Here is a 22,887-nt window from a genome sequence, read left to right on the forward strand (position 1 = left end):
TCAGTAATACATCCGGCAAGTCTGAAGTTGATTGGATGAACGGTTGTTGAGAAAAATCAATGTCAGATACAGAGACATCTTCCATTGTTGTTCGATAGTTTAACAGTATATATAGATACAAAGTTATCTATTCAATATAGATAGGGTCAAACAACGGACAGTAAAACTGCATTAATTTTTAAATGGTGTGTCACAGTACCACCTTAAGTACTGTTACACAAGTCCATAATAGATGTAAAAATGAACAGCACTCAGGTTCATTACAGCTAATTTTCCTGCACTACCACAGTCATATTTACAGTGGATGTGGTGTTTAGTAGTGCTGGTTTGCAGGGATCAGTCCATCCTGAGGAGATAATCACAGTCATCAGGAGCCTTTGACTCTTCATTAATAATGGATGAACCAATGAGAGAGTTGTGCTGAGTGTGCGGACCCGTTGCCAAAACACTTAAGCTGCCGTTGATGGACACAGAGCGGGACAGAGAGGCAGCCGAGCGTCCCTTTCCTGGCTGAGACCATGCGGCGCAGCCTGGAGCACGGCCAGATGCTGAAATCAATGAGGAAAACTTCCACTGTCAAAGCTGTGGTGCTTTCATGCAAATGTTCAATGTTCAATTTCATCTGTTTTTTCAAAGAATTCTTTTAATAATTTGTTTCATCTAACTTAAATAATAAATATTTCTATTCTGCCCCTTATCACGTAACATCTCTATGCTTTGCCCGAATGCATCCGTAGATCGGCACATCGCTTTATGAGCCGCACGTTTCTTGTGAGACTCACATGAATTGTGTCGCTTCATGTTGTATTCCCCCTGTTTGAAATTGAAAAATAACTGGCAAATTTCACAGAAAACTCTGAGAATCTTCCACCAGCTTATGAATACTTCTAAGTAGTTTCACAGTCTTTGTTGTAGCAGCTTTTCTTTTTGTTTCCATCATATTCCGCCTAAATCTGCGTAGCTTGTGACTTTGCAGTGACTTGCAATTTTCTCCGTTGGGCGTAGCGTAGCAAAGACGGTGAAATGTTAACCTGCACTTGACCCATGTGTGCTCATTTTGACAGCAAACACAGCTCCGTGATGACAGTCTTCCATGCTTTCTTTGCAGCCATTGGATAAAAGCCAGATTTTAAAAAAGCGTCCGTCCTGCAGCGGTTTGACTTTTTAAAACTAGAGCCGATGAAAATGTGGGACATCGTCTCAATATGTGTGACTTTGTATTTTGTTTGTTTAATCTGTAAAAAAAAAAAAAAAGGGAAAACTCGCCGATTTGCCACTTATATTGATTAACTATTTTACTTTTTGTACAGACTAAACAGTCGAGAAATAACATGTTAATTCGTGAGCTTTACAGGTGCTGGTAGTCAGGTTTTGTTACCTATGGACAAAGTCAGATTAACGGTTTGCCCCCGTTTCCATACTTGGCGTACAGACATGAGAGTGGTTTCAGTCCTCTCATCTAACTTTCAGCAAGAAAGTATATTCCCCAAAATGTCACATTCTTTCTTTAAGGCTGACGTTTATTCATGTACTGCCTCATCACTCTGGTTAGCGACTTGCTAACTTCCTGGCTGCCATCCCTTACCAAAAAGAAGTTTATTCAAGTTTTAGTAGACTTCTTTTAAACTTAAAAAAAGAGAGTATGCTTTCAGTTAATTTTTTTTGTACTTATCAGAGATATACTTAACAACAGTACCTTTAAGTATAATTTTGTTAAATTCTTACACATATAAATCATTGCGGGTCGGTGTCTCATGCGCGCTCGCGTGTGGCTACGCTGTTCAGACTCAGACTCCAACACAAACTACACGGAAGCACCAAAACCGCAAAGTTCTATCTAGTGAAGCCCGTCTGTTAAACAGTGTTGGCCGTGTTTGTGCAGAAATAACTGCTGCAGCTCCTCCAGACCAACAGAGGTTTCCCGTGTCTTGTGAAGTGACGGGGCTCCGCAGAGAGAAACGTTATCGTCTCCGACCAAAACTCCGGTGTCTCCCCTGTTCCCTCCATCCGCGGTCGGAAGGCTGAGGCAGGAAAAGCCAACACTAGGATCAGCATTGATTCATGGAGAAACCTTCGTCTGGTCAGCTAACATTACTGCCAAGCAGCTGAAATATAGAGTGAGATTGGGGTTTTAGATGACGTGTGTCGCCTCACTGTGTTGAGCGATGCTCATTCATGTCTATGTAGAGCGAGCACAAGCGCGTTGACTTGTTGACTTAACGACCACAGGTGTTGCTGTTAACAAGCAATTTCTGATTCTTACAAACAGTCCCTTTAAGTATACTTGGCTTATACTGATGAGTATACAGAAAAGTATATTTGGCTTATGCTTACTTTTTGATAGAGTAGCCTATTAGGGGTTTGAAAGTTTGTAATTGTATGTTTTGATATTAATTTAATATTCAAGAATTTTTTACGTTTTTGCATTCTGCGTCCACCATGGAGGCTTGTGAGAAAAACTAATTTTATTTTATTGTTTTTAATCTCATCACAAAATATCTAGTCAAACAGCAAAAGCCTCTTTATGTAATGCATAAATCATTGGTTAAGTACTATAACGTTAAAGAAAACTTACAAGTATTCCAACTAAGGTCCATTTAAATCAGAGGTGACACACACAAAGTGATGCAGATATAAGTTAGTGTGAATATACTTTGTCATTTTGTGCTAATTGAGTGTCAAATTCAAGGCAAGGACATTTCCATTCCATTCTGTTGTAGCCATGTAGCTAACAACAGTGTGACCTGCTGCAGTCTTTGGGTTAAATAAAAACCTACTATAGCAGTATTACAATGACATAAATCATAAATGAAATATTGTTCAGAGTTGCAGGCATACATCATGTTAGGAGAATGTGCTGCAACTACAAACTGTAATGTCAGAAAGGTAGCTGGTCTCTGTAGAGCTGATTAATGAAGAAATCAGTCAGATGGACAGCAGAGGCAGCGAGGCATCACCTCCCACCTCCTGCTGGACACAGAACTCTTCTTTGGTGTTTTCCTGTCGCACAAGTGTCGTGTTGGACTCGTATTGGTCCCACTGTGGTGATGGTACAAAGTTGATGGCAGAGCTGCTGGATCAACCACAACACACTGTTGTTCTGCTTTCAGCTTGGACGGCTGAAGACCATCAGCGGAGGGGAAGTTTTCTCTTTTCCTCCCATTTCTCTATTCTTTTCCTTTGAGGGGGAAGACGAATCTCACTTTTGTCTTTTTGTGTAAAAAAAAGCTTGTAAATTGGACAAACTTTGAAATAAAGGAGCTGTTGGCCACCTTGAGTGAAGGAGGAGATGCCATTATCAACAGGAGAAAGACTTCAACATGTCTTCCATCGTGTAACTTCTAGGCCCCATAACACCCGACCCCACCTCATGTGTGAAGTCACTAAAAAGTATGGCTGGCAATCAACAATTTGAATACAGGAAACAGCACTAGTAGGAAACACTATACTTTAAAAGACTTCCTTCCCATGAGTCTAGTCAATGACACACACATTATCATACACACCAAACAAATACTCGCTTGTGTATCCAGCAGTGGATTTGATTGGTTCCTTTTAGCTGAAAGAACAACAATATTTTTGTAATAACGGGGCTCAAAACATCAAAAGATACACTGTTATAAAGGTTGCACAGCGCAACGTCTCTCTTCATCATATGAAGACTCCACTCTCTCATGATTACAGAGGAATTAATAAGTTAATTATGTCTAAGCTTTGATTCGGCAGTGGGAGAGCCAGTTAACCTGCATGTCAACTTCAAGGGAGGAGTGTAATTAGGATGGATAGCCAGATGAGAGAGATGGATAGAGCGATTCATCATTTAGCATTCAGCCGATCGGTTCACGCTGTATATTCCAGATTTTGCAGAACATGTTGATTGTTAATCCAGAAGAATACCCTATGAAAATAAAGTACTTTGAATATCTATTACTTCAAAATGCTAGCAAGACAAAGTTTTTGCACATTTTAAAGCTGCAGTGGGTAGAAATGGAGCAAATATGATTTAAAAAAGTTATTTTTATAAAACGGTGCTCCTAATGGCATCTGCAAGATTTCACAGACCGGAGGAAAACAACCAATCAGAGCTGATCTGGAGTCTGCCGTCCAGCTGCCGTCTATGTGCCGGCTGTCAATTACTCATGAACTCCGATCAAAGCGCTGATCAAATATGAAGTAGTGTACTGTTTAGCTGTAAAATTAGAAAGTTTGTGATACCAAGCACCGCCCAACGGCCGGGGCACAGCCAATAGGAACCCTCAATCGTAACGCTCTCTCTCTGTAATGACCTGTGATTGGTCAAAGTCTCCCGTCACATGCTAGATTTTCTAAAGCCTGGAAACAGAGCCATGAAGAGGTGCAGAAGTCTAGTAATCTCTCAGATCACTTGAATAACAATATGCTGGAAGGTTATTATGAAATTTTTGCCCAATGATGCTAAAAACTTTCTGCCTACTGAAGCTTTAAGTGCATCCGTAAAAAACTATATTTTGGTGGCATGCAAATATGCCCAGGAATTCACTGGAAATGAGGCATGTCAATTCATCGCTTCATGACCAACAGTCTGAAAGCCAAATAAAATTGAGTTTACAATGATGTAAAACAGAGAAAAGCTGCAACTTCTCATACTTGAGCTGCTGGAACCAAAGCATTTTTGTTCATGTTACACCCCAGTCTAGGGGTGTGGAAGCGCAACATAAAATGCAAAGTGAAACGGTGGATGAAATGCAACAAGTCATATTTATTGTTGCACACAATAATTAAACAATCTATTTACAAATACAAAAGTGAAGCGCAGGCTCAGGGTGAACCAAAGACCAAAGACAACAAACAAAACAACTTCTCAAACAAGTTCTAACTGAGCCCTGTAACAAAAGAAACAAATGAAAATACATGGGCTGAAACTAACTCCTTAACTTAAAACAGGAGGAAACAGATCAATAAACTGGCAGTTCACCCCTACAGCTTCTAGATTTTAAAGTCCGATATATTTACAAAGAAAATGTACACAACTTGTGTTAGACACCGAGGTCAATACAACAAGAGATTAAAGTCCATTATATTTACAAAGATACTACTGACTAAAGCTACAAATGTTTGAATAAATCACATACGGAAAAAGGCTATGGCTAACACGAGAGCTAAAGCACACGACACCACGCTACACGTGGTTATCACTGTAATACTTCCTACACACAGTTTACCAGTACAACGCTACAAATGCTGATGAAAAGATTGGTCTAGCGAGGAGGATCGAAACAAACACCCGACAGCCATCGACCTCCTATCAGCTGTGTTCTCCCGGAAGCTAAATAGGCCGAGCCGCCGTCCTCAGCCAATCCGCAGCGGCAACGTCATCAAATGCCAGCCAATGGAAACAGCGCCTATTAACACAGATCCTCAGAAAACCAAGAGCTGTCACTCTCCATTAATTTAGCCATACCATTACCTGTACACAATTTAGAAATAACATAAATACACATACATACATTAACAGTTCGAAAACACGATTAATCAATGATCAGAATAGTTGCCGAGTCAACTGACTAATTGATTAGTCGTTTCAGCTCTACCAACTTGTATCCATGAGTGGTTGGTCACTGGTCTGGAGGTAAAAGTGAGAAGAGAGTAGACTCAAAGCACATTTACATCCACCTGTACGTAAAAAAACATGGAGTGGGAATGCTGGAAATAAAAAAAAACGAAAGATTTCACAAAAGTTTTTATGCCTGCTTGAGATGGAAAGGTTAGTATGCCGATAAAAACAAAGTGCAATGGAAACAGACTTAGCAAATAACTCATGACGTACATGAAGCATGTGACTTAAACGTCCACTGAAGAGATGAAAACATCAGATCTGTGTGGAGCGAAGAGGAGTAACCTTCCTCAAATTAATACATTATAAATATTTCCATCACGTTTTCCACATTGTTTTCCACCGTTTGAGGTTTGACGAGCTCTTTCAATTACGTCACCCCTCTGTGCCGTCTTCTTCTGTGATGGTTTAGCGGCACCGACTGGAGATTTAGCGCCACCGACTGTTAATCTTGATGCACCAGCTCCTAATGTTCACATAACTGTAATGGATGGAAACACACAGTCATTTCACACTTTCTTATGTCGATCGTCTGGAAACTCAGTTCAAATTTGTTTTATATCTGGATGGAAACCTGACTTTAGTGCTCATTGTGATTCTACAAATCACAAACAAACAAATAAATAAACTTAACTTATTTGTGTTTATTGTGTTTGTGTGTTTTCAGTCTTTTCCAGGTAACAGTAATGCAGACAGCGTGGTTCAGTACAAACTGCAGCAGCCGGCGATCGCTCGCTTCCTCCGCCTCATTCCTCTGGACTGGAACCCCAGCGGGAGGATCGGACTCCGGCTGGAGACATACGGATGTCCTTACAGTAAGTCTTTTCTTTTCCACCGGCCTGACTGGCCTCTCCAGGCTTTTCATAAGAATGGACAGATGCTGGCTCACTTTAGGGCGGTCTATATCACCATGGCAACTCAGACTGCACACCTAACCAGCAATTCATCATTTGGCAAGATTAAAAATGTTTAAGATTACATTTTTTTTTTCAAATATATTAAAGTAGTGTTTTTCAACACTATTTTTATTGTGCTTTTAACAATTTAACCTTTCAAAACACAACTCTCCACATGAGAGGTCATACAAAGTATAAGAATTATAATTATACATTGGTAATAGGGATGCGCCGATACCGATACCAGCATCGGGTATCGGGTCCGATACTGTGCTCGTGTACTCGTACTTGTACTCACAAAGTTCCGATACAACGGCATTGATACCACTTTACAGCAGCGCGACGTTAACCTTTTGTCACCATCTTTTGGATCCTCAAGCTCCACCTCCCCGACGGTGCGGGCGAGACGGGCCGGTGGTGCACCCGACCCTGCGGGGCCGGGATCCCACCTCAGCCGGCGCGCGCCGGCCCTCACTTTCATTGCGCCATGGGGATTTGCTTGTACCCTCTGACTCGCGCGTGCGATAGACTCTTTGGTCCGTGTTTCAAGACGGGTTGGGTAGATTGCCGACATCGCCGCAGACCCCTGGCACGACGTGGTTGCGGCGCACTGAGGACAGTCCGCCCCAGTCGACAGTCGCACCGGGAGCAGGGGGTGCAGCGAGCTCTTTGTCCAGGGTGCAGCGAGGTCCGGGTGGGGAGCGCTGTAAAGCTGCGGCCGCGAACCACCTCCGCCCCGAGCCTTTCCAAGCCGACCTAGAGCCGGTCGCGGCGCACCGCCTCGTATGCGGGACTCCCCAGCCTGCTGGGTGTCGCTTAAACCCTCCAGCTGGCTGTTAACGAGGGTCTTTTGGCACAGAGAAGTACTTGTATCGGTACTCGGTATCGGCGAGTACCCAAATGTAAGTACTTGTACTCAGTCTGAAAAAAGTATCGGTGCATCCCTACTTGGTAATAAACAATCTGTCATATAATACAGATTTAGAGTTCACAGAAGAGTGTATTGCCTTACCAACAGTCTTAACAATGGAAAAAAGAGAAAAAAGTAATAATTAAATAAAATAAATAATAATATTAGAATAAAAAATAAAATAATTCAGGCCTCTGGGTGATTGATTATGCGTGTGTGTGTGTGTGTGTGTGTGTGTGTGTGTGTGTGTGTGTGTGTGTGTGTGTGTGTGTGTGTATGTGTGCTGAGGGACTTTCCCCACTATTTAGTTGACTTTTAATTGGATTCCAGATTGTTTTCACCCCTACTCTAACTATAATAATGATGTACTGCATCATCTGAATATTTTAATTTATAGTGTTATGTTTTTTCGTATCACCTCATTATTAAGTGTTATCTGTTTACATCCTGTTTTTACAGCAGGTTACACATCAATTAGCACATCTTTTCTCATTGGTATGTGTTTTTCACATTTCATTCACCAACAGACACAAAAGCTGTCTGCCAACTGTTGTCTCCCCCTACACATCTTAATTCTCACCTCTGTTTTTAACACTGACATCCAACATGTTTCACACTTTTCTCCGCAAAGCTGGAAACATATCGTGTGAACAGTTTAATTGGTTCTGTTTATATTTTGCAGTACTAACTCTGGCATCAACCCAATGGAAATAAAACCACATCACACTCACATAAACATATGGATAATTCATTCATCTTCTGTTTTTCATGTTTCACAACAGATCTTCAATAGTTCTGTTGCTCCCATATCCATCCATCCATATCACACACAAAAATGTGAGAAAATGTGATGTAGAGCACGTCACAAATTAATTGCAAAAAAGTCGGAAAAACATCTACAGTATGATGTTTCTATGTCAGTGGTCAGGGGAGGGACCGACCCAGACACACTGGCCTGCTTAGATCATTCAAGTCTACAGTCATAACATCCAGAGAGGCTGTGACAAACCAACCCTGTCTCACAGAAATGACGTTTATATATTACTTATGGTTTTCCAATTACGTTGTGAGGGCAAACTACAAGCGGATTTTGTATTGCTAGACTGGATATTTTTGCAGAAAACTAATGAAATACGTTGTCAGTGAACGTTTTACTGATGCATTCAGTATCAACATTTTTACGACTTGTCAGATACGTCAATTAACAACATTTCCTCATTATATCAATATAAAATGCAGTTGGGCTGACGTTACGTTTCCTTCAAAATATAGTTGCTGTTGCAAATCAGTTGTATATAAACGTCATTTCTAGGAGACAGTGTAGGACGAACAGTAATCCTGATAATAATGCTGGTTAAACAACTTTCCATTAAAGGTTGTAGACTAAATGCACGACACCAGTCCCAGCACATGTGCACCTTTGTGGTCTTGAGTGTGGACTCAGAGAGCACAGTTTGCTGTCAAATAGAAGCAATAAGGTGTTTGGCCTTTGTCATATTGCCATGTGTGACGTGTCTTGTTATTATTGGCTGAAGGAAAAAAGGAGAAACTCGACCTTGGAGCAAATCAAATAAATGCTACATTCCAGCAGAGTGAAATTTTTAATTTTGTATGTGTGTTATTACATACAGTGACAGTAAATTATTCCATCCAAAAATAGCCTCTCTATGTAAAACAGCCTTTGGTCTAATTTTTCTTTGTGAAAAAAATGTAAGAAGAGCACATCTCATCCATCTTAAACCCTCAGTGATTTACTCCTCTTCATCCCCTCCCTCAACTTAGGGTTTATTTTGTCATTAATATGTTTCCGGGTTGTCCGTACGTACGTACCTACGTCCCATTATCGTGAACGCAAAATTGAATTGGAATTGGAATTTCTTCAAATTTGGCACAGACGTCCACTTGGACTCAAGGATGAACTGATTTTGGTGGTCAAAGGTCAAAGGTCACTCTGACCTCACAAAACACGTTTTTATCCAAAACTCAAGAATTCATATGCTAATTATGACAATTTCACACAAATGTCTAACAAGATAACATAATGAAGTGACATTTTGGATAGACGTGGATGTAAACGGCAACTTGGCAGGTCGGCGGAAGCATACAACCCTGAGGCGGTATTTCTAGTTTGAAAAGGGTCTCTCTATTGTTCTGTCCTCATTCTGCTGAGCTCTTTTGCATCTTTTGAAATACACCAACATACTATTGAAAGAGTTAGTTCTGTATACCTATATGTACTGTACATGTATGTTCGTCACATGCGTTTCTGACTTAGTTGTGTCAAAATTCTCTCAGCCACACCTTTGCATCACCACAGCTTTGTCCAAATCCCCATCTAGAACAAAGGTACTTAAATGTGTTAACTATTAATCCAGATGTGTGTGTTGGTTTTTGCTCTTTTTGGTTTATGGACCCAGAATTTATTTAAGGTATGGTTTGAATGCTTCACTACTCATTTACAACGCAAAGTAACACTGATATGACCATAAAGTCCTGACTGCTGTATCTCTTTTTGTCCTTCAGCCTCTGATGTTGTGAGTTTGGATGGCAGCAGCAGCAGTCTGGTGTACAGGTTGAGTCCCGGGCCGAGGCGGGCGTCAAGAGATGTCGTCTCTCTGAAGTTTAAAACCCTGAGGAATTCTGGGACACTGCTGCACGCAGAGGGAGAGGGAGGACTCGGCCTCAGTCTGGAGTTAGAGAGAGGAAAGCTACTGCTGCTGCTCAGACAAGGTACAACACACAATGTCCTGATATCTACTGACATCTATTCATAGATACTGCTGGTATCCACTACATTAGAGTATAACATAACAATCTGTATATACCAAGTTTATCTGCAGAAGGATAGCACAACCAAATCTACCTTTATCAGGAGAAATGGTGGGCTAAGCTTCTATTGTTGGCATCTCCAGTAAAATTTTAAATGTTGCTGAACCAATTTGATCTCCAAGAACACATTTTGTTTCTTGACATGTAATTTGCGAGACACTTTGTGGACATATTGGTACAGAACATATGTATAAGTGGAGGACGATATAAAGCCCTCTGAGATAACTTTAGATTGGTTGTGGTTGGGTGAGGTGGACGACACGCACGCTGCCGCCTGATTGGTTTAAATCTTGGCTCACGCTCTGCTGCGGCATCTTTGTCTAGTTGCAGCCGTGATGGATGGTACCCATTCACTGTAGCATGTGTTAGGGCTGGACTCTGCAGGACTTGATGCATGGCTTACAGTCGACACAGAGGGAGGTGTGTGTGTGTGTGTGTCTAAACAGTGTTAAACCAGAAGCCGCCATGCTGAATCATCACCATATGGCTCACCTCTCATCAGGAACCCCATCTGGCTGCTGAAATACTTTCTCCATCAATCCATCCATCCATCCATCCATCCGTCCATCCATCAATCTATCACTCCATTCATCAATCCATGCATCCATCCCTCAATCCATCATCCACCCATCCATCCATCCACATCCATCCATCAATCCATCCATCCATCCATCCACATCCATCCACATCCATCCACATCCATCCGTCCGTCCATTCATCCATCTCTCTCAGGCTGTTCTCAATGCACTGCAATTCATTTATAGTCCACAAAATCAATTTGTTTGTAATCCACATAATTGTGAACCAGGAAGTATAAAGAGCGTCAAACGCAGCTCAGGGAAGAGGTCGGGGTGGATGGTAGGCCAAAAAACACTGGATTTTCACCCAGGAGACCGGTGTTCGTTCCCCGTGTGAAACCAGAAGTCAACATTGATTTATTTGTCACATAACTTCTGTACTTAAGTTTCGTCACTTCCAGAGTTGGTTAAACCAAAAACTACAATCTTTTCCTAAACCTAACTAAGTAGTTTTGTTGCCCAAACCTAACCAAGTCGATCTTTTCTTAAACTTAACTAAGTTTTATTTTGAAAAGACTGGAGTGGAAATGACACCTGTGTCACGTGTTGCTGGACATTTATAGGAAAAAGCACAAAAAATGAGGAATAACTTTTTGTAAGAAATCATACGAACCGTTGTATGAGGATACGTTGTCTCTCTCTACCCCTCCCTCCCTCCATCCTTTCCTTCTCTTTTCCTCCTTCACCCTCTCTTCTGCATTTTACATCTCACAAAACACTCCTTTTCTCCATCCCCTCGTCTTTCTCTTCATCTTCCCCTCTGTGACGCACTAGGTACCCCTCTAGCGTCAGTTTTTGACATGTCATGCATAGTGTCTTTTCAAAATAAACTTTCTTCTTCACAGGAAACGTACAGTTTCCACTCGTTACATGCATACAATCACTTTGCCGACAGACTTAGATTACAGATTACATTTCAGATTGTGGTTGAGGTCTAATTTATTAATTTCTCTCTCGTCCTCGTCCTCCTCATCAAACTACTAATGGCTGTTGTTTGTCTCTACAGATCTTCCATTCCTTTATGTTTTCACTATCACAAGAGACCATTTGCCTTTATCAGCTCCACACGCTTCATCTATCTCACCATGTTTTCTGTTTTCTCTTGACAGTTTGCTATGCTGCTGCAGCTCTCAACCCCTTTTTTCTTAGCTGGATGCAGTTCATCATTCTATCTCATTATTTCTGTCCCTGCCTTTCTTTGCCTTTATTTCTTTTCTATCCTTCCCCCCCTCTCTCTTTCTCTCTACATCGGCTTTTTAGGTTACACATTGTGTAATTTGGGTCATCTGCTGTGTTCATTGACCCTGAGCTCATGCATGGTCCGCTCTGCTCTGTTAACACTAACACACCTCCAGCTCTGACCACCCCGGAGCAGAGGCTGTTCGCTTTATGAGGCAACACTTAGTAACAGTCCTTCACAGAAACAGCTCTGACCTGGATAACAGAGGATAGAAAACACTAATACTTAGAATCTTGATGGATGATTAATAATTTTTTTCAGTTTCATATACTGTAAATAATTATGTGAAGTTAAGTTGAAGTTGGTCAGATTGAGTTCAGTATCCAGCTTCCAAGGCATTGCACGGCACTCAGAACTTAAATGTCGAGCGTGTAGGATCTGGTGCCATCTAGTGGTGAAGCTGCAGCTTGCAACCAACTGAAACTTCTCCTGTGTGCCACGTATGTAGGAGAACTACAATGGCCTACACGAATGGCCCTATCTAGAGCCAGTGTTTGGTATATCCGTTCTGGGCTATAGTAGAAATGCTACACACCATTCCTTTAAAATGATCAACACATACTAAATGTATTTCTTTCATTTTCTACAAATTTAGAAAATAGCTTATATTTAAGGTGCACAAGGACAAACAAACAAAACAGCTAATAGCTGCAGCATAACTGCACATTAAAGGGACTGTGTGTAAGAATCAGAATTGCTTGTTAACAGCGACACCTAGCCGTTAAGTCAACGAAAGTCAGCGTCCTGTTGCTCGCGTTAGCTGACCAGACGAAGGTCTCTCCATGAATCAATGCTGATCCTAATGTTGGCTTTTCCTGCCTCAGCCTCCCGACCGCGGCCGGAGGGAACAGGGGAGACACCGGAGTTTTGGTCGGAGACTATAACGTTTCTCTCTGCGGAGCCCCGTCACTTCACAAGACACGGGAAACCTCTGTTGGTCTGGAGGAGCTGCAGCAGTTATTTCTGCACAAACGTCTAGATTCACTAGATATTCTCAGAGCTAAACTAACTCTTCTGCAGTGTGGAGTGTGCGCGCATGCACGTGAGAGTGGAGTGAGAACGAGCACGGTGTGTGAGTGAAGGCGAGCAGAGGAGCAGAGTACAGCAGAGACTCCGGTCCTGGAGACCAAAGCTACGGTCTCTTCCGCGTCCTCTGACCGCGGCCAACACTGTTTAACAGACGGGCTTCACTAGATACAACCAAGAGGTTTTGGTGCTTCCGTGTAATTTGTGTTGGAGTCTGAGTCTGAACAGCGTAGCCACACGTGAGCGTGCATGAGACACCGACCTGCAATGATTTATACGTGTAAGAAGTTAAAAACAGTCCCTTTAAATATTTTTTTTATGCAGTGATTTTTATTTATTACTTTTTTTCTTCTGTTTAGACAAATGTAAAAATAAAACACAGTTTATGTGGCGGAACAATAATAAAACGCGCAAAAAATTAACATTTTTTTGGCACCCTTGGCTCGTTCTCTAGGCATCCACTTTGTGGACCATTGCCATATTTTCCATCACATGGATCTGCGACTTTGAGTTCTGATTTGTGTCACTGTCATTTTGTTATCTGTTCACCATCTCTTTTAGAGTGACGTACTTTGCGTAACGGCAATCTGGCTGTCAAAATAAACATTTTTTTCCTCTCTCTTTTCTGTCTGTGTCGTCATCATGTTCCGTACATTAAATCATCTTAGTTTGGTGATCTTCGTTTAGTAATATTTTAGGGATTCCAGTTCAGAAACCAATTTACAAAAGCTTCCAACAGCAAACATTTTGCTCTATTTGTTGTCCTGACAGCTGGAATAAACAAGATTTAATAAGATTTATATCTGCTACGCAAAAACCATTCCCCTCTGCTTTACATTCATCAAAATGTCAATGTGCTATATTGTATCTTTGTTGGCTCATAACTCAGCCTAGCCCTTTCCTGTTACTGAAGTCATTTTAGGAAAACAAACATGCTAAGGGTTGATGGGTCCTGCTCCAGTGCGTGATGTTATCTGCAAGGCGTTCTTTGGATTAATCGAGCACATATTCAAAGTCAGCAAGCCAGCGAGTCATCTCTCCCCACCTTCCTTATGAGATACAAACCTTCGAGAGAGGAGACTCGACACAATCTTAATGACCTATCAGTGTGCTGAAATATTTGCTGTCTTAAAGTGTGTTTACAGTTTGAAAATTACGTTTGGAGCTGATTACCATGACAGTCGCTCCAGATAAGGGCCGTTGTTGGCTTCCTGTGTAATCAGATTTAGGGTCACATTTAACAGCTGTAATGAAATTGCAGACAGGAGATGATACTTTGGTAGGAAAAAGCAGAAAGTGTTCAGCAAAAGGTTGCAAGAATGAGGCTAACACAGCCGGTCTGACGCTCCGCGACATTATTAAACAAATGATGCAGTTATTAGCAGTTTATCTGTTATTTGTCTGACGTTTTTGCTCTTCTTCAGCAACCTTAAAGGGGACATGTCGTGAAAAACTCACTTCTTTAGTGCTTGTGCTCGTACATCTGGGTATCTGGGGTGCCTACCAACCCCAAAACTGTGAAATAAGACGACACAGTCAGTGTTTTATAGGCTTCCTAGATCAGAAAACATGTGATTCAACAAGCCATTCAGATGAGGCTCCTCTTTTTATGTCACTTGCTGGCTCATTAGAATATACCGCCCACAGCTTGAGAATAGAGAGCAGTCTGTAGTCACACTCACAGCTGATTGAAGCACCCTTCTTTAAGGTATAAATACAGCGGCAAGCTTTGGGACGAACTTCCCTCTCTCCAACGGAAACTGTCGTAACATTTTGTAACCATGATTTTGTAACAAGTGCAGGAATGTGCAAAGCTTCACAGTATTAAGAATTAAAAGAATATACTGAAAAACTAAATATAAAAATGAAAACTTACTCCCATGCTTTTGTGGTGGCATTTATTTTTCCTTTTTTGGAAACATCTTCTCATTTTTAACTCTGTTTATTAGCAGCTTGATTTTTTGCAACAGTCCCTGTAAATATACAACACTTTACAATCAAAGGAACACGTGCACTATTTTGTTTTCTTGACATTTGAGCTGCAGTGGGTAGAGATGGAACAAATATGATTTAAAAGAAGTTATTTTTATGAAACGGTCACTATATCCTGACAGTGGTGCATCAGACAGGTGATCTGAAAAAAATCATCTACCGTCCAGCTGCCGTCTATGAGAGCCGGCTGTCAATCACTCGCAAACTCCGATCAAACGGTCAAACTAGGCAGCGCTGATCAAATATGAATCAATATTCTGTTACTGTAATGCCTATTTCTCTCCTCAAATGTTTTCAGAATCATCTTGTAGGGTACTGTTTAGCTGTAAAATGAGAAAGTTTGTGACCCGGCAGCCATGTTGAGATCTGTTGAGGAAATACCAAGCACCGCCCACCAGCCGGAGCACAGCCAATAGGAACGCTCTCTCTCTCTCTGAAATGACCTGTGATTGGCCAAAGTCTCCCGTCACAGGCTAGATGTTTTAAAGCCTGAAAACAGAGCCATGAGGAGGAGCAGAAGTCTAGTTTTCTCTCAGAACACTTGAATTACAATATGCTGAAAGGTTATTATGGAATTTTTGTCCAATAATGCCAAAAATATACTGCCTACTGCAGGTTTAATGTCTGTATGACAAATATTAAATGTCTTTCTTAGTTTGATCAGTTTACGTTCGTACGGGTAGTTGCACGGAACTACATTTGTACGGATCGTGTTCCATGATGAACACAAAACGCTGTTGCACATAGCCAGTAAGTCGGCACCGATGCAGGCTCACTGTTGGAGGATTCCATAACCCACTTCCACTCCCTGCTAATTGGTTTGGGATGGCACTTAACATGGCGGACCCTCCACGCAAACATGCAAAGGAAGTGGAAGTGGGTAGAGAGAGGGTGTAGGGGGTGGTTTGGGAAAGGCCCCACCTTTGCAAAGGTGTACTATATTTTTCTCACAAGCCAATCAGAGCAGACTGGGCTTTTTTGGAGCGTTTCAGAGGGTGAATATAGGTATATTCACAGAGACAGTGTGAGAAAAATGATTTTTTTTAACATTTAAGCATGTAAACATGTTCTAGTAGAAACCCAAAATACAAATATGAACCTGAAAATGAGCATGATATGTTCCCCTTTAACTTCATGTCTAGGGGAACACAGGAAGTAACATAACAAGTGTACCCAACGTTTGCAAAAACAGGAACAAAACAACAAGAAAAGGCTATAAGCACTTCAAGTGCAACAATGAATGTTATTTATTTATATAAAACAGAGAAACCAATTTATTGCAGAAATGGAAACACAAAAGAAGTCAGGGTCTCTAAGGCTAACATAATAAACAAAAAGCCCACACTAAGTGGAAAATAACAACGATAAAGGCCAGAGGACAGTCAGTGGACGTAACAAGCAGTCTTCCTCCTTCAGTCTCACACATCCAGATGCACAACCGCAGTCTGATTTACTTCAGCAAGGAGCTAACAACCAACATATTAACTGCATGAAATTTACTGCGCACATTTTTATTTTAGAGACCCCATGACCTCGCTCCTGTGCCACCATCACACTGAATTTTTCATATCTGCTGACCCGTTGCTTATTAATAATTCCTGTGCACGCTCATGCTCCCATTAAGAAGTAACCTATTGATTTCTGGCGACCTGCATCACAATTCACATACAATAATAATCTTGCTCAAGGACCCACTCACAGTAGGTTGTACAGAGAAGACAGCATTGGTTTTCCAAGAATTTTCCCAGTTGGTCCAAAAAATAAACCTACTGACTGCCCTGCCATAAACCTCCATGAGCAATCATAGCTGTCACTTGTTTAAAAAAAATATATATATTAAAGGTCCCATATTGTAAAAGGTGAGATTTTCAGGTCTTTTACATTATAAAGCAGGTTTAGGTGCTTTATAAATACTGTTAAACTATCAAAACACTCAATATACAGAGAAATACACACAGCCCAAATTCAGAAATTGTGCGTTTGAAACAAGCCGTTAGGATTTCTGTCCATTTGTGATGTCACAAATATGCAATCTTTAGAAAATTAAAATTTTAATAATTTAAAAAATATTTTTAAACAAAAACATTCTAAATGTGTCCCAGTTTATTTCCTGTTGCAGTGTATGTAAATAACATCAGCTGACACGAAGTAAACATAGACCCAAAGTGTTGCCTAGCAACGCAATTCTGTTGCAATTCCATTGAAATGTGCTAAAATGGAGCATAAATACAGGTGTATTCAGGCAGACAGTATGAGGAAAATAAAGTTTTTTTTTTTAACATTACAAGTATGAACCTGAAAAGGAGCATGATATGGGACCTTTAATAATTCTTTCTCCCAGATGACCTCGATACTGCTAAAAATTAAAAACAGACAGTGACACAGGAAAGGAAACGGGGGCTCTGTATATTAATATCAAATCATTTTCTATTTGTTTGACCTCGGATCACTCATATTGATTCCTGCTTTCTCTTTCCAGTCATTCTGCCAGTAATCAAATCATCCATTCAATGAAACCCTCAATCATAAAGTCCTTTCACTCTCTTCTTCCACCTTCAACAACATCTGATTTATTTTTAAGTCTTGCAATCCTTCCTCTCATATTGATCTCACTGTCTCTCTCAATTCGTCCAGACTGTAATCAAACAACTCATCACACTAAATGTGTTGACAGGACAGACGTCCCCTGTTTCATGAGGTCTACATCCTAACTTTCTCCCACTAGATGACATTGTTTTTTTCATCGAAGCTGCAAAAAAAAACTCTCACAAAATGGACTGAAATATCAAAAACTACACGTGTCCATCATCATCAAACTGCCTCTGTTTCTCTCTTTGAAGTTGGAATTGTCTCTCCCTAAAGAATATCTAATACATTTTTAATAGCAGACTGTATTCAGCTCTTTCTACAGTTCCATCTTTCTGCAGAAACACAAAGTTTCTTTGCGAGTACTTGAGGGGATGCAGAAATGGATCCCCTAATTTGGAGCTGCTGGATCTCATCTATCATTAATGATGTCTCACCATGTTCCCGCTGCAGTTTTTCATATTGTCACATATTTGGCTTTGGTTCTCACATCCTACTATGGTAATATCCTGTAGTCCCCCAACGAGATGAGAGAGGCTGACCTCGATGTGCTCCTCTCTGTGGGATACTGAGAAAATTAAAATATTCATCACAATAAAGAAGGTTTTATTGGCATGGTGTTCACTTCTCTTTGCACCAGGTCAGATAATGGGAAAACAATCTTCATACTGCGATCAGAGAATACCATTTTTACTCCCTTTTGTCACCTCGCTACTCTCTCCTCCTCACCTCTTCCAGGTACTTCTTCCTCTGAACCCCGGCGTCTCGCTTCCCTCGGCAGCCTGTTAGATGATCAGCATTGGCACCGTTTAGCAGTGGAGCGGCGCGGCTCTCACCTCAACCTCACTGTGGACAAACACACAGAGAGGCTTCAGATCCCTGCAGAGTTCAGCCACTGGGACATCGAGCAGGTGGGATAAAACACAGGAAAAACCATCACTTGTACACACTTGAGACATTATTATTATTATTCCAACACACCACACACGTTTTATGCAGACAGAAAACTGTCCATCAACTGAATGTTCAAAATTACCTCAGACCCAGAGGATGTGTAGATATTAGTATTTAATGTGCATGCAACCCTCTGAATATGTCTGTATCTTTTTGTCCCCATACAGCTGAGTGTGGGGGCGGTCCAGGGCCTCGTCTCCAAGAGGAACTTTCATGGCTGCCTGGAAAACCTGCTGTACAACAGCCTCAACCTGATAGAATTAGCAAAACACAACGACCGCCAAGTTACCGTAATGGTAAGTTAATTTAACTAAACGGAATTACCTGCACTTAGATCACTTTCTTCTAACCCTCTTTACTCTCTTTCATCAGAGAGGGTACAGCATCAATCACTGAACAAGGGCCTCTGAAACCAAAAGTGGATCAAATATTCTGCTTGGTGTTTCTGTGACTTTTTTGTGACTACTAACCAATTATTCAACACAGTGCATACATAACCAAAGACCAGCATGTTCATCTTTTGTGTTGTGGGTTATGTTTTATTTTGTTTTAAGTAATAGGGGCGTTTGTTCCAGTTGTTTTTGGCTGGACCAGGGACAGCCCCGTCGCTGACTGACTGAGGCCCTGTTCAGACCTGGTATTAAGATGCGTCCTCAGTGATCGGATCACAAGTGGACAGCTTTAAGTACGTCTGTTCACACCTGGCATTAGAATGTGTCTCCACATGCATCTTCAGTGACCACTTGTGATCTGATCTCATTTCCCCGCTCTATATGCAAATGAACACGTAGTAACCACACGGCTAATACAGCAGCTGTTGTGACGTAATATTACATGAAAGTCAGTAGTAATATCCATATATTTGTGAATTCAGGTACATTGTATTAACATCAAAATAAAAGGTTATTGTACCGGTGGTCCCCGGGGACCTCCATGCCGCCGGCACCGCTGCTTTTGCAAAACAACAGCGGGTTACAGCGCTCAAGAGAGCGGGGAGGACAGAGAACAGGCGGACGGTCGGGTGTCAGCTCCGCGTAAAGCAGCGGAACAAAAACACCGACACATCTCCGACAGTATGATAATAATGCACTTTGCGTGCCTAGTCTGATAGTCTGTAGATACATAGCCTATAAACAAGATATATTTTAATAAAATACAGTTGTACTGACAGGATACAGTAGAGCACAGAGGCTGTTTCCATGCTGACAAGCGCCCGTGTCTGCCTGTTTATTCACCTAAGGGGCACGGTGATCCCGCGGATCCCAGCTGGACATCAGATGAGTAGGCGGTCCTTAATGTGGCCCAGGACGCATTCACTACACACTGCTAAAAGAATGTGGTCATATGTGGCCCAGACCACCTCTGAATGTGGTCTGAAAGATCCGATCTCAATGCGTCCTCAATGCATCTTGAGTGTGTTCACACCTGTACTTAATGCTGTCCACTGGTGATCGGATCACTGAGGACGCATGTTAAAACCAGGTCTGAACAGGGCCTGAGGGATGAAGTTACACAATTGGTCGGCCGAGTGTTGGGGTTTCCTCATTGGCCGTTGCTCTTTCAAAATGATTTATTCAAATGAGCCCGTCCAGCGCGACGCGTCGGGCTCACGAAACTTGGACAGAGCTGTCAAACTAGGCGATCTAGTTCTAAAATTAAATGAGATTCAGCCGTGGCATAGCCTACGAGCAGGCCGTCATGTTGTTTCCTGTTTGAAATGGCAAGCAGAAAACCAGGGACCATATGTCACCGCTTGAATGGCCAGTTGAGTGGAGCAGCGCGTCCCCCTAGTGTCCTCGCCAGATCTGGTGGACATGTACCGCTGGATTTAAAGGGACTGTTTGTAAGAATCAGAAATGCTTGTTAACAGCGACACCTGTGGCCGTTAAGTCAACGAAAGTCAGCATCCCGTTGCTCGCGCTTGTGCTCGCTCTACATAGACATGAAGAGTGAGCTCAAAACAGTGAGGCGACACACGTCAGCTAAAACCACAATACCACTCTGTATTTCAGCTATTTTTACATCCACGATGAGTGGAGCAAGCTCATTGGGGGAGAGGCTGTGAAGCTTTTCTTGAGTAATACATGTTCTGTCATTACGGTAAAGGTCCAGCAGCAGAAAAAAAACATGAATTCTTGGTAAGATTTCACATGCTTGGCTAAAGATCTAATAGAGGCAATTTTTATATTGGTGCTGTGGCTCTTAAGGGACTAGCCACAAAGTTATGATCCAATTTAACACAGAGACTAAATGGTGCTTCATATGGCTCTGTGAGGGAGCATTAACACAAAGAACGTCAGAGTGTGGGTGAAGGAGGATTGGTGTGTCAGTGCTGTGGTCTTCAGGCTTTTTGTGGATTTTTAAGTTACTTTGTGTTGTGCTGTAGCACAGCCCACTCCCAACATGAGTTATTGTACATCACTTTAACTGCACCACAAAGGGCTTTTAGATGTCATCTGTGTTTCCGGAGCATTATAAAGATAGCAGGCTGATATTCCCAGCAGAGAGCTGCGACTGTAACATATTACTGCTGCAGCCTTAGCAATGGACCTGGTGTCATTACCACTACTCAAAACAATGGGCTGTAACAGAGATGTCAAGATATCGTAGTACTGGGCTTCCTGTATGCTCTCCTTCTTTCATTTCCATTCTTTATCTCTATTACCTCCACGCTAGGTGACTTTGGTATGCTCAGTTTGCTTTCCTAATCTTATTCTAAGCCTTGCTGTTATCATTATGGTAATACCGATGTCCTCTTAAGGAGACTTGCTGATGAGATCATTGCGACAGAGGTCACGTCGGCACGCCCCCTGCAACTGATTAATATTCATGTTTTATGTTGTTTTATCTCTCCAGTAATCATTTATTCTCTCTCCCTCTCTCTCTCTCTCTCTCTCTCTCTCTCTCCACTCTGCATGTTTCTCTCTCAGGGCAATGTGACCTTTTCTTGTGCTGAGTCAGTTTCCGTCGCTGTGACGTTCCCAGGCCCCCAGAGCTTCCTCCAGTTGCCGGGGGCGACGGCGTCCTCGTCGGGGGGCGCGTCCGTCGGGTTCCAGTTCAGGACGTGGAACAAGGCGGGGCTTCTGCTCACCTTTGACCTGCCTCAAGGAGGGGGCGTGGTCTGGCTGTACCTGAGTGAGGCCAGACTCCGGCTACAGATCCATAAAGCTGGCAGGGCGCTGCTGGAGCTCAGTGCAGGTACGCCTACACCTTCAGATCCACCTCTAACCAACTCAGTGGTTAGTCTTATATGTGTCATTACTGTGTCATATGTGAGTGAGACAAGTTAGCCCTTGTTCTTCCATGACAACCTAATCCCAAACTTTTTAATAAAACCATAAATCAGGTGAATAAAAAGTACGAAATGGCCATCAGATTTTTCCAAATGGCAAGCAATTAACCTTTAACCCCACAAACTAATGTGACGGTAGTTGGTTCATGATAATCCTTCTTGGCTGTGGAAGCAGCGCTCAGTTATAGCATGCTAACAACTGCAGTTTATGTTAGAGCAGATGAACACACTGTTTAACCCATTCCTTACACTTTTTCTTTTGTGTTTTTGATTTTGTAAATGTGATAAAAACAGATAAAAGCCAAGTGTCACTCTCACTAGAGCCCCATGTATGTGGAGGGGGTTTAGCAAATGGTCAATTCTAACCATTTCTGTACTACATTGGGGCTAAGGTTTGAACCAACAAGCACATCCTTCTGTAACAAATGAATGAATTTTGCTGTGCCACTTCTTGGTCAGACCAGGCCTTGATAATCTGTGCCTTTTTTAAGTTGTTGCATTATCTCCACTCCCTGTCATCAAAAAAACCCACGAGGACTTAACAACGCCTTAACCACTCGGCCATCCTGCTGACTTTAGTGTTTTGGCTTAAATGGCAAAAAAAAAATAGCAATGTGAAGATGAAATTCTCTGCTGTTATCTGATCAACATGTCAGTTAAGTGTCTCAAAACACAGATTTCTTTGCATGTTGATATGAATACACATAACATAGAGCCAAACATTGCTGATAATCTTTTTGAGAGGCACATACAGTAGAACAGTTGCTTCTACCTCCGATGGAGCCCTCTTCCTCATGTCTTTAATTAACTTCATGCATAAATTCAATAACAATTGGAATCTACCAGGAGTGGGGTTTGAACCCACGAGGGCTTTTGCCCACTGGATCTTAAGTCCAACGCCTTAACCACTCGGCCATCCTGGTGACTTTAGCTGCTTTTTTTTTAAACAGAAAATGAAGTTCTCAGCGTGAAAGGTCAAAATCTCATGCAC

The 22,887-nt window shown here is 41.8% G+C and overlaps 1 protein-coding gene and 1 non-coding gene across 3 annotated transcripts in view; one reads left to right on the forward strand and one right to left on the reverse strand.

The window, feature by feature from the left end:
• The window catches only part of LOC141777743 (contactin-associated protein-like 4), a 149,309-nt gene that overhangs the window by 54,959 nt on the left and 71,463 nt on the right, over nucleotides 1–22,887 (forward strand). For both annotated transcript variants that reach the window (XM_074652265.1, XM_074652264.1), the window contains exons 4-8: nucleotides 6,261–6,408; nucleotides 9,923–10,129; nucleotides 18,389–18,561; nucleotides 18,772–18,900; nucleotides 21,535–21,802. In XM_074652265.1, coding sequence (XP_074508366.1) covers nucleotides 6,261–6,408; nucleotides 9,923–10,129; nucleotides 18,389–18,561; nucleotides 18,772–18,900; nucleotides 21,535–21,802 — 925 coding nt within the window. The remainder of the gene's footprint in view (nucleotides 1–6,260; nucleotides 6,409–9,922; nucleotides 10,130–18,388; nucleotides 18,562–18,771; nucleotides 18,901–21,534; nucleotides 21,803–22,887) is intronic.
• Nucleotides 22,737–22,819, reverse strand: trnal-uaa (transfer RNA leucine (anticodon UAA)). Its single transcript has one exon. It is a non-coding gene; the product is annotated as a tRNA-Leu (tRNA).

This window comes from Sebastes fasciatus, chromosome 11 (genome assembly GCF_043250625.1).
Source record: "Sebastes fasciatus isolate fSebFas1 chromosome 11, fSebFas1.pri, whole genome shotgun sequence".
Taxonomy (NCBI): domain Eukaryota; kingdom Metazoa; phylum Chordata; class Actinopteri; order Perciformes; family Sebastidae; genus Sebastes; species Sebastes fasciatus.